Genomic DNA, 13448 nt, shown 5'->3' on the forward strand with positions numbered 1-13448 from the left:
CCAAAAAAATGTTGTAAGCATATGTTTGTGTGTTTGTATTTTTTGTGGGGGGCGCTTGATGCAGTTGTGTTTTTTAATCTGAAGGGTCCCAAACACTTCTCTTACAAAGTGACTGTAACAGTGAGAGGTTCAATAACAAGGTCTGAAGCGATTTCCTTCACGCATCCACTCTTGTTGACAAGAACAGACAGCCCAGTCCCGATCTAATTCATGTTTTTATTGTGTAGTCGACACAGGTTGCAGACAACTGGCATGAAGTAGACACAACTGTGTGGAATGATTTGTAACAAAAAACAGTCTATGGCTTACCGAGCACGACACTGAATCTATTTAAAAACTCATATCAACTCACTGACAGTTTGAAAATTGGAGCAAAAAGCTTTTTTTTATAAATATAAAAAGGGGAAAGGAAATAAGGCCACTATGGGCCTAGAGGGGGATAAAGTCTCTTTCACCGAGACAGCTTAGCACTCAACAGAGTTATACATATCCCATTTTCTGTTATGGCACCAGTATCAGAGCACGCCCTGGACTCGCTCGTTTCCATCACGGACGCTTCATCTCAAGCAGGTTGAACAGAGCTAGTATGCACTGAACCAAAGGTAGAATAGAATAAGGACTAAACATTATAAAGACTAAAAATTAGAGATAGATCTTGACTGTCACATGAGGTATTGTGGATCAAAGCATTTCTGTACATTGTCTCATTTTCCTTGTTTTTTGGAATATTTCGGAAAATCATATTATGAAATTATAAACAAAAAAACGGATCACATAGAATCTACATAAACAAAACAAATGAGGATGTCAATAAAACAATTTTCTATGAGAAAATTCAAACCTAGAATGGCAGTATATTGACATTCATATGTATAAAAAAACACCAAAAATGTAGCAGCAAACAAGAGAAAAGCATCGTTTTTAATTCGTTACGTTTTTTGTCATCTGTTTTTCCTTTTTTCTTTTAAACACGTAGCTGGGATTCATTTTTCTATAGCAGCGGATTACACGGAGTGTTTCTCTCCTACTCTCTATCCTTAATGTACAATCAGAAACCTCGTCTACAGAGTTCCTACACACCGTGACATACTTCCAGAATACTTTCTGCAGAGAGCCTTCCTGCATCGACTCATGTGTCCATCATCATCATCATCATATATAAAGCTTACATCAAGCTGCTGGTGAAATCTGTGTAGGAACCCTGCTTGAACTCTACAGCATTAAGACCCCCCTCCCTGTTGAGCCTTCACCCTTTTTGCCACTTTTTCGGCCACCTTTGCACCCCTCGGTTAGCTTGCCTGCTGTGCTCTCCACATCTTTTAGGCAAGTCCCCAAAAAACAAAGCCTGCGTCTTTTAGGTTTGTGCAAAATCATAGTCTCAACACTCCTCTTCTTTTTCTTTTAGCTTCATGCCCTTCCAAGACTCCATGAGCAGTATTTAAACTTAGGCGGTGCGAGCGAGGGGACGATGAAGAGGCAGAGTAGAGCTTCAGTTCACTAATGTTTCCGGCTGCTCTGGAGGCAGATAGTTCAACAGCAGGTGGAGCCACAGTTAGTCTGCACCTAGAAAATGAAGGCTTAAAAACCAATAAATAATATGTTTATCTATGTCAAAAGAAGTATCATTTTTACAATGAAAAGAATACTCCTTTTACTGGACCTTCAGGTTCTGGCTCCTCCCTTCAGTTGCAGAGCAGCGTCTGAAACATGGGTTGGACTGAATCTCCGATTGATGGCAGCTCTGTGAGACCCATGACAGTATCAAGCAGCATTTAGTCTTGTTTAAGAAAAAGTGTTTCTGCCATAAAGGTCCATTGTGGTTCCATTAGATGAAAATTGTCTGCAGATCTGCCTCTTCCTTGCCATGACACCCTGCTCCACCCCCATGACGTGTTGTTTTACAAACTTAATCACTGTGATTTTTTAAGTTGAGCAGCATTGCTGACCAAAAGTGCTTTTTTTTAAAAACAGAGTTGGAATGGTTTAGGTATAACTACACAGAGAAGAGCAACAGACGGTGGATTACTGATCTCCTCCAGCAGTCCACTGTCTCTAGGTCATAAACACACGGCGCCTTACACTACACTTGGTTTAAAACACAAAAGCTTGGAAGAAAAGAGGTATAAAACTAATTGATAAAAGAAGTCTAAAATTATATATCATAAAGTGACTAAACATAAGCAAGCAGGGATAAATGAATGTTTGCACTGCAACAACACAAACACTGGAGCTTGGACAGGAAGTCATAACATTAGATATACCAATAGAGAAAACAAAAAAGTCTCAGATCTCATATTCAGACCTGAAGACACGGCCCTACTGTACATGACACTTTGGGATGTTGGATTCAGCGGTAATTTTAAGAATCCTAGTTTTAAATGTGAGGGAATGAACGAGGTCTACTAAATTGTCTTTTTTGTGGCTTCAGCTCCAGCCCACGCAGCTCATCAGCGCTCGGTCTTTTTCGTGTACATTTCTGTAGTGTTCATTTATTTTCCCAGACAGGGAGGGGACACTGGCAGGAAATGTGACATGGGAGTTGTTGCAGGGCGGGGGGCTCTGTCCCCTCTTGGCAGAAGTAGTGGACAGCGGGCATGTGAGTGACATGTCGGCCATGATAGCAGCCCACCAGGAAGAAGGAGGAGGCGAGGGGTGCCGAGGTCAGCCCACCACCTCCACCCTCTGTCGACAACGTTCCCTCCATCATCAGGTCATCACAACACCTTCGGCAGTCATTTCAGATATTGATGTCTCTGACATCTGTGGGGGTGCAGGACAGGTCCACGTCCTCGTCCACATGTTTGGTTTCCGTGGCGCTGCTGTGCTGCTGGGCCTGCCGCAGGCTGGACTCCAGCAGGGACTCAATCTGCTCCTGACACGACCGCAAGCAGTCCTGCAAACACAGAGGCAACCCTGAGCAAACAGCTCCACACTACTGAGGATCTGTACACACACAAATATAGGTCTGGGTTTATAAGAATGTGTGTTGCATACCGGGTCACTGCGAATGACCTGCGACAGGAAGTTGGTGAGGTTCTGGGAGGATAAGGAGGCGTCTTGGCTCTTCAGGTAGAGACCTTGAACCGCTGCCACCACGCTGCCCGCCGCCACCATGGAGGGAGGACTGGCAATGAAGTTAACATCTGTGGGAACAAGACAAGCACGTGTTACAACAAATCTACAGCACACATTACCAAGGATTATAACACGCCATATCAGATGACAATCCCCACACTACTACACGTTTGTCCCTCTGCAAGAAGACTAATCCCACACTTAGTTCAGTCCTCAGTATAACTGGAACTTTACTCAACCCTTTCTTGAAATATGTGTGAGTTTTAATTGGCTACAGAAAAGATCAACTAAATACAGAGGAAACAGGGTATGAAATAGTAAAACAGACCAAGAAGTGGAAACATTAGAAATGTGGAAATGTATAAAATGTTTCAATAAGTATCAGTGTGTACTCAGGAGCCAGTATTCAGGCTGGTGTTGTACCTGTAGCACAGAGAGCCACGAAGGTCTGCGCGTGTTTCCTGAGGATCTGCTTGGTGGTTGGGTAGATCTCCAGCTTTGACAGGAAGTGATCGATGAAGTCGTGGGGCGTGACTGAAGCCAGGTCCCATTTCAGCTTGTTGAGAACCAGTAGCTCCATTTGCTGTGGATGGACCAGACCAGAGGCATTCACTCACACTGACCCACTCATAGTATAGAACAATGTTTCCCGCTTTTACATCTGCTGTGACATGTGGTTCCTGCTAGCACGACTCAGCTCTCATATCTGGCAGTTTAAGTTGTATGTTTATAGCTTACATTTTTGACAGCATCCTCATTAATGTGACCAGCTTTCTTTTCATCAATTATTTTTGTAAAAAAACAAACTGATTTCAGCTTTGTCAGTAAGGCATTTTACTATGAAAAGTGCTACAAAAAAATGATTAGTAGAAATTATATTAGATGCATAAACAGATACTTTCCCTTAATATTCTTCAAACTTTTTGAAATGTGTTATAAATGCCTATGAATACTATATAAATGTACAGTACCATTAATAATAGTAAATAAATAAACATAATATATAAATAATAGACAATATATACAAATAATAAATACAAATATTTTAAAGAATGATAATGCTTGTCTCTGTTGTTTGTGGACATAAAGGAACTGTAAATCTGTGATTACATTATTTAGTAACCCAGACAAAAGCTGTCTCGTTTTTGATGAGAACACAGCAACGGAAACTGCTTCACATGCATCAAATGTCACAAACACAAAATCAGAGTGAGTCTTCACTTTGTCATTGCCAGCAGCCTGCACCTCTGTCTGACGGCCACTAGGCTTCGCTGTGAGTCAGTGCGTGTTTTGTTGGCAGTCACTGACACCATTCATGAAATGAGAGAGGCCTTCCAGTCACCATGGGAAAGTCTCAGACAGCCATTTAGACACTGCTGCACCAAAGATACATTTAAGCTTTTTCCAACCAAATAATCTATGTCCTACCAATAACATGTTTATATTTGCCATAATACTGACACTGACAAACCACCAAAAATGTGTGTTCTGGTCATGTGCTTTTCAGTGCATACTGCTTATGTAGTTTACTGTATATGTTATGCAACATCTAAGTCTGCAGAAGTCAATTACCAGCAGTTCTCCAGGGTGCACCGAGTTGTCCGTGTAGATACACAGTTTCTCCGCCGTTAAGGGCACAGTTTCCTTCATCTTGGATGCCAGAAACATGCATGAAGCTCCCAACAGCTGTAGTCTTGTTTTCCTGGTGGCCTCCACTGATAAAAATCTGTCCAAATAGTTCATAGCCTGCGGAAAAACCTCCTCCTCACATTTCTGTTCCTCGCAGACCTGGGAGATGAGAAAAGCACTTAAAAAGGTTGCTGGAGGAAAATTCCCCATTCACATGCATTGTTCAGTGTTGCCCCCCCCCCATCCCCCCCACCACCCCCCCACCCCCGACTAGATCTTACTCAATGCACAGCTGTTTGCATTCAATCGATGTGCTATGCACAATCCAACAACTCAATTAAAAGGTATTAAACATTTGGTGCCTTTATTACGTCAAGTTTACGGTTTAAATATTCTGTTTAACACGCAATTCAAGGTAAAGACAATTCAAATGTAACATAAAACATTCTAAATAAAACTATATCGTTTTTTATATTACAGTTAGTAGGCCTCAGACTTTTGTAGTTAAAGAAAAAAGTGTGGAAATAGCGTGCAGTCAGTTCTGACAGAGACACAAAGGTGGCGTCGATGCAAGTTTGCCTCTGCAATTTCAACTTCGTCATCTTTTCATAAAATATTTAGAAATATTTAAAAATTACCAGGGCGTATGTAATTATCATGTAAATGATCCTTATCATATGCCTGATCGGATGAGAGTCGAATATGTCGAATTGAGACACATTTGAATTTAAAATAAATTAATTTCTCCGACTGGTCTTCTTCACGTGCTGTGCGACACTTCCTCTCTGATCTCCGATGCACAATTTCAAAAATTAAAACAAAATATAAAACTGCAATGAATTACATCCAAAAGTTCATGTTAATGTTAAAAAACACCTATACTATCAAACCCGACTGTTAAAATGTATTTAATACTTTTGCACTTTCACAAAATGTCCTTTTTCCGGAGCGACCTTCCCAGAGAGCAGCGGCTCTCTAGCAGCAGAACAAAGTTTTCCATCAGATTTCAGAGAAACACACTGCAGCAGGCACTCTTACAATGTCCTGTGATATAGGCGCATTTCTAAACGATTGAACTGACTTACTGTCATTGTTCCTGATGTTATAGATTTTTTATGTTATTAAAATCCTTCTCATATTCGACAACAAAGATGGCGCGTAACTGGCACGGGCCAGACTGCCTACGTGTACATTGCTGTTATTTTGGAATATTTCCCCCGTGTTATTACATTTCATAACCTTATGGAAAAAGCCTGCTAAAACGTAATCAATATAAAAGGTATTCATGTTGGAAAGGGGTGCAGTCTCGAGTCAATATCTCCCCTTATAGGCGAAGGACCACCCAGCACTCATGAGGACTTCACAACGTTTATGTAACATGCAGTAAATGAACACACATCAGCTTCAAACACCTTTCATCATGTTTTAAGCTGACGTTATACACAGATAATAACGACACTACAAACAAGTTAGCAGCGGTACTGAAGTTGAAAGTTAAAGGGAAGTAAGACCCACCTCTAACATCCAGGTGGCAACTATTTTCCTCATTTTGGGCACAATTTCTTTCTGAACACACTTGAAGTAGTTGGGCGACGGTAGGTAGTTCTCCTCTGCTTTCAGCATGGTGTTCAGAACTCTGTCGTTCAGCAGGTTCACGTCCTGGTAGGCTCTCCTGATGGAGTCCACCTCGCAGCACAGCAGCTGGTCCTCCATAGCACTTCACTTAGTATTATTATCACCGCCGTTTATAAAATGCTCAGTATCGCTCTGTACAAATATCACTCTATGACTGAAGGAGCAGGTTACAGCACACAGAAGGATATTCCTCTAATTTTAAATAATTTTAAATCACTTTCTTTCTTCTCGCTGCTACTGCGAGCTGTTGCTCCTCCGGTGTGCGCGAGCCGTCTGAAGCACAGAACGCTTCCCTTCGCGAGACAAAAAGCCCTGACTCGCGCACGTACGGACACACACACACACACACACACACACACACACACACACACACACACACACACACACACACACACACACACACACACACACAAAGTTCATCAGCGAGCGCGCGCTGAATAGGAGGAGGTGGTGGAGCGCGGTGACGTCAGCTGTTGTTAGGAGGCGGGGGGATCAAAGAGACTGGCAGTCTGCTAGGGAGCGCGCGAGGAAGGGATTCTATTATATACATATATAAGGAAAGAGGGAGAGGGGAGGTTCCCCCCCCCCCACACTCTCTGCCGCCACTGCCCCCTCCTCCTATAGCCTGGTAGCTTCTGAGGAGGTGGTGGGAGGTCCGCGGCTCAGAGTCCCCGGTGGAGAGGTTGACTGGGGGGAGGGTGGCAGCTTGGTGTCGGTAGGGGGCGATAACGGCGCACACCCCTTCTTCCTCTTCTTCCCCAACACTCAATGAAAGCTATTTCCACAAACTGAGTGAACATGAGGTGAGCACATGGGACAATAGTGCAGTGTGAAACACACAGTGGGCTGCTGCTTTATCTCTCTCCATTAATGTGAACTCCAACCCAGGGGACAGGTTAGGATAAAGTCTCAGCATCTGTCATAAACAGACACAGTATTAGCTACCTATGAACCCAGTTACCTGTAATATATACTTTCATGAGAGGAGGTGAATTGTTGTGCACGTAAGCTCTGTAATGTAGTTAAATGAACATAAAGGTCACCATGTGGCTCCCTCAGACTGATCTGATGTGAGTCTGAGGTCTAAAAAGTCCTTGTTTGAGGACTGGTGAGTCAACATCTGTAAATGGGAACCCCACTGTTTGCATATTAACTTTCTGATGTCAAAAGGGGATCGATCTATGTTTATATATTTAGCACAAAAAAAAAATGACACATTACAAAATGAAGGGGAATGTAAAGTTTAAAGTTGTAATACACACACACACACACACACACACACACACACACACACACACACACACACACACACACACACACACACACACACACACACACACACAAACGGGAGGAGACTGGAGTTTCACCAATGGGAGGAATTGCTGTTACTAGGCAGATGTCGGCATAACTTTTCATGTGGGGAAAAGTTCAGTGCACTGGAGGAGTTGACATTGTTATTGATAACCCTATCAAAGTCCTTTGATGTGGTATAGTCTTTCACATAATCAATACGGGCTTTATCTATTGGCACCACGCTTTATATGGAGCCTATATCCCTGCTGCGTTATTAAGAATGAAAAGAGGACAGCAGCATACTGTATATTAATACACATCTTTGAAACAAAGCACATCAATCAGAGCATGGAGCCGTGTATTGGTTGCTTAAGTTAAAACCAGCATTTACTCTTAAGTTATGCACTTTTTTAATCTAGTTTCAATATGAATTGGAGCCTTTCACATTCCTGGAATTCCTCCTGGCCTATTGGGTAGACTACCGTAATGCCTGCAGAGTGACGCCTCTGTGGAGCCTGCTGCCACTTAACAACAGATTCCCACTCTATTGTTGTGAGGGATCCAGAGTAATACACTTTGCAAAATATGTGTTCATCATTCATCTTTAACTGAATTGATTGTCCCAGATGTTTACCTTTTGTTGATTCGCTTCAAAAATCTTTTGTACACTGTATTTTTGTTATGAGATTTGATCTTACAACTAGACCTTTCAATTTTCTTAGTCTTCAGTTATCATTTTATCAGCTTGTGTATAACTCAAACATTTTGTCTTTAGCATATGCATGTCAAAACAAGACAATTAGGTAACTTTCTTCATCAACATTTATTCTCATTTCATTGTTTGGAAATGTTTGCAAATGTGAGCAAGGGCATAATAAATGTAAATGTAAAGCATAATATATGTATATCCTGCAGACACAGAGGGACATTTGAACAGCGGAAGCCCACAGTAGTTCTGATCCACTTCCTTCCCCTTTATATATGACTTGTCTCTGTCTTGCATCCCCTCTCATGCACATATAGTTAGATAGAGGCTTTCTGTGGGGAAACAAAGGGAGCTGGAGCATGTGACTTTTGCAGTGAGGCTCTTCTAGCAGCGTTATGGTAACAGGGAAGGAAGTGTTTAAAGGGACAGCGGAGAGCTGAAGTGAAACCAGCAGGGAACAGAGTGGCTGCTTCAGACTACTGATCACATTACCACAGAGCCCACGGCTGAGAAATAAATGATATGTCAGGACTGCCATTAACGATTCCTTTTTGCCCTGGCTTTCATTCACTGGCCGTGCGCTCATTAATTATTGCTCCATTCAACAACTTGTTGAGTCCACTACACGACACTGCTTTAGTCTGTGTATTCTTCATTCAGTCCCTTGATAAAAATGATAGATATCAATACTTATACTACTTAATATTGTTGAACAAATATGACTATACATGCCCTAATAACACAAAACATAAGGGATAAAAGTGTAAAACTGCATGGTGGCAGCTATTTGAAGCTCAATGTACTGTCTATTATCTTACTTTAGCAGTAGGGTTGTTCTAACATTTGCAAAATAAGGCTGATGGGGAGTTGTATTTGGTCCTGAACCAACGTTTACAGTTATAAACTAAAGACTAAATTAATTTCAGTTCATCGTGTGCACCAAATGGTTCATCCAAAATGCTGAAAGCTTGTCTTTGATAGATGATATCAGCAGATAAAGGCTTTTAAAAAAATGTTCTAAAGTCTTGCCTTAAACTAAGATGCATGTTTCTTTTTTTGCATATACACTTTTATCCTCTGAATGGAACAGATCTCAAGCATCAGACTGTGTTTCGGAACAGGGCTGTCCACATTTTATATCTCTTTGCAAACATTGTATACAAGCTAATGCTGGAGTTAATGGATGATTTATGAGTTAATACCTTACCTATCAGGAATTTAAGTTTCCTACAGGTTACACTGCTGAAGTTTCACTTGGACTCCACAGATAAAGTTGTTCATCAGTGCAGCAGTTTTTATTCTGTGGAACAGCAAAGCACACATGATTCATTTTCTATCTCTGTGCCTGTTAATTATTCTTTGTGACTTGAATGAGTGTAACATTCCCCCGTGTGTGTAAAAGAGAAGTTCTATCATCAAATGTTTTCAGTCTTACCCATTCACTCCCTCCATTCCCCAGTACTGCCTTACATTCATTCACTCGTTTGGTTGGTATGTGTGTGTGTGTGTGTGTGTGTGTGTGTGTGTGCTCACTCATCTTCCCCCTTCTCAGACCCTCCCTGATGGTATTTGTAACCCCCACTCTCCAATTTTCCCTTTCTACAACATGGATGCTTTACGTTTTTTGTCAATAACTCTGTATAAACCTGATTTCTTTACACCCTACACCCATACAATACATTCATACATATATGACATCATTCATGTCGACATGCTGTATGATAACACAGCCTGTAGCACGCATGCCTGGCATACCTGCATGTGCCAACAAGGTAACCATTTGCCTGTGATGATTAGTCACACCTTCCTTGGCTTTTTCTTGTTGTTCTTTGTATTATCTCTATAATTCTGTTGCCATGTTCGAACAAGAAATGTACTTTGATAACTGCCACAAGGAATATTTTAGATGATTACATGGCCTGGTTGAATATTTTATTCTGATTGGTCGATTTGGACAATTCAGAGGTCAATATGACAGTAGCACAAGCTGCATTTAAGCACAATAATGACCGTTCTAAGGAGGGTCATTGGAGAGAAAGAAAGAGGTTAAAGACGGAGCGCTGAACGTCAGAGAAATCACCAGAAGAAGACAGGCAGGAAGTAAACACTAACAGGAACTCGGTCTGGGCTCTGCAGAGTTTAGGACTTGTTAGTGGAACAGAAACTGTGTGACTTGAATAGTTAAAGAAACCTCGGTCCGTTTAAATTACGTTCTTGTTGCCTCATTTCCAGCTGTTAGTACATTGTGGAACAGAGGTTTTTTCTCTTATCGGAAGCAAGACCATAATTTCTAAGTAAAAAAAAAAATCATTTAAATTTATTATCAAGAGTCAAGTTGTTAGTTTATTTAGTAAGTGGCCCTATAATAAGCATTAGATGTTTTTTTTCAATATTGAGTGCACATTATCCCTTAAATATTTCATGTTTTTCCGTTCCCGTGCCTTGAATTAACTCCAGGCTTTAATAACTTAAAGCCAGAGGTGGGGAGTAGTGGAGTACAAATACTATTACTGTGCTTAATTACATTTTTCTGGTAGTACTTTACTCCACTATTTTTCTGAACACGTTTTACTTTTACATTTTCAAAACAGGCACTTCTTACATTTTGAAACATTAATTTGCTAACAATGACATTATTACAATTTGAAATGGAAGATGTTGTTACTCTATAAAACAGTTGGTAGTTATCGGCACTTTTTACTTGAGTACATTTCGAAGCCAATAATTCTTTACTTTTACTTGAGTAAAGAAGTTTAGTCAGTACTTCTACTTTTACCAGAGTATTTTTAAACAAAAGTATCTGTACTTTTACTTCAGTAAAGGATGTGTGTACTTTTTGCTGTCTCTGCTTAAAGCAAAGCAGTGTGTGAATTTGCCGGGAAACTGAAGTGGTGACATTTGTTTTCGCTCTTTCTATTTCCAGCTTTGAAGACCTGCTGCCTCTCTATATCTATGAATGACCTCCAGCAACACACACACACACACACACACACACACACACACACACACACACACACACACACACACACACACACACACACACACACACACACACACACACACACACACACACACACACACACACACACACACACACAGTCGGTATGTATCTGTGTGTGAGGGCTTCCCTTCCTCCAGCCGTCCTGCAGAAGCTGAGTGAAAGAAGCAGACAGAGAAAGAGGGCTCTTTCCTGTGAATGAAGCTCCTTTCTCTGTGAGGGCAGCGCCACAATGACCCTGTAAAGATGGATAGGGAGATTGTCCTGTGAAGTGATCCGCGAACACAGATAGGCGGGGGTCAATCCGGGCGTGTGTGTGTGTCCTGCACCACAACTGACCTGACAGCACCTCTGGTCTGGCTAGATGGGTGGGTGCTGTAGGGCCAAGGGCAAGGATAAGAGGGGAAAACCCAGCACAATGGGTCAGTGGGAGTTTGGCGGGGGCAGGGTGGGTTGGTATGCATGCATCCCATAGCACACACAACTGGAGTCTCCAGGGTGCTGCTTTGATAAGTATCTGTGAATGAGACTCCTGCTAACTACTAGCTAGGCTTTGACCAGCTAGTATTTGACATACAGTTTCCCCCAGGGTTACAAACTGTGTGAGCAAAGCTTCAATATGTGCTCCAAGGACGCTTTCAAAACACATGTTCATCTCAATCTGACATCATTTATCTCTACATTTCATTTAGCTGACTCTTTTATCCAGAGCTCCTTACAATAACCATCAAGAATCCTGAGAGTACATACGCTTTCAGTCAGCCAGATCGCTGTGAGTGCTGCTGCGTTTGCTTTGAAACACATATTTTTGTACTAGTATAACCAGGGGTGAAGTGAATAAGAAGTACTATGTTTAGGTACTTCAACTTTACTTGAGTGTTTCAATATTTTGTACTTCTACTCTACTACAATTAAGAGCTAAATGGTGTACTTTTACTCCACTACATTATATTGTGTTTGGGTCTCCTGTGACCCGTTTCAACTCAAGATTATATAATAATACCCTTTAGTGTTTTTTATATTGGAACAAGGTTTCATGATATCCTCCACAACAGCTATATGAACACTTCAAAACTCATTTTGAACATTTTTAGCAAAGTCTGACGATCTCCCTAAACATTGTTTTATAATTTGGTGTTCGGGTCAGCAGTGCAATGTTGTGGGTGACTCTGGGTCAAATTTTGGCCCAATCAAGATTTATCTTTGAGTCTAGACAACCCACCCCCACCTCCTTCCTCCACTGTAACAATAATTTATTCGCAAAATGCACCTGGTCTCCCAATCTCGATTACTCGATTATCTACTGTCTTCACTATAGGGGATTTAATTAAACGTGTTTTGGGGCCATACAATTACAACAGGATTGTGCGGTTATGAAAGCGTAATAAATTAGTTATGATGTAATAAAAACAATATTCGGGTCAAAATTAGCCGCGAACACCATGAACGGAAACAGCTTTCGCACATGTATTTAATCCCTTTAGTTACTTTACAGATCGGGATTAATGATGGTAAATATAATCAGACTTTAGTTCACCTGCAGTAAATCCAGCAGCTACCCTGCAGTATACAAAGCCATTAAAACTAGCTGCACCTTTACCAGCTCTGAGAACACTTTAATGATCAATCATTATAAAACATATCAGAGATATTATTCTGAAATGGGATTCGACTGAAAATCGGTTCTCGTTGCATTTACATTTGATTGTGTTGACACTTAGCCTCAGGTAGGCGTTTTCTCTTTGGTTATTCTTTCTGTTTCCTGTGGATTCAATAAAAGTGGTTAACGGGAGCCATCATGGCTGAGCAGGATACAGGACTGAGGAAATAAAAGGACCTCATTGCGCACATGAAAGTGCCTTTCTGCTCTCCCTGAGCCCTTAAAGTTATCAAAGGGTAATGCCCCATCACACCTTCCGGATCATTTGAATGTGAACACGGCAATAAGAAGGTCTGCTCACTGAGCTACTCAAAGGTAAAACATGTAAACCTGTCAAGTAAGAGTAAAAGCTGAGCTGAGGTCTTTGTCTTCTGATGAGGGTTTGTACTGCAGAGTGGTGGGTATCATGATGCATTGTTGTTTAACTGCCCATAAACAGGCTTTTCTGTAGA

The 13448-nt window shown here is 41.3% G+C and overlaps 1 protein-coding gene across 1 annotated transcript; it reads right to left on the reverse strand.

Moving 5' to 3' along the window:
• Nucleotides 1–202: 202 nt before the first annotated feature.
• On the reverse strand, nt 203–6629 carry ccnd1 (cyclin D1). Its single transcript, XM_063882072.1, has 5 exons — nt 6220–6629; nt 4648–4863; nt 3499–3658; nt 2995–3143; nt 203–2893 (listed from the first exon to the last, which is right to left on the reverse strand). The coding sequence occupies exons 1-5, from the start codon at nt 6415–6417 to the stop codon at nt 2738–2740; spliced, it is 879 nt and encodes a 292-aa protein (XP_063738142.1). The 5' UTR covers nt 6418–6629; the 3' UTR covers nt 203–2737.
• Between the last annotated feature and the right edge of the window lie 6819 nt (nt 6630–13448).

The sequence above is a fragment of the Eleginops maclovinus genome, chromosome 4 (genome assembly GCF_036324505.1).
Source record: "Eleginops maclovinus isolate JMC-PN-2008 ecotype Puerto Natales chromosome 4, JC_Emac_rtc_rv5, whole genome shotgun sequence".
NCBI lineage: Eukaryota > Metazoa > Chordata > Actinopteri > Perciformes > Eleginopidae > Eleginops > Eleginops maclovinus.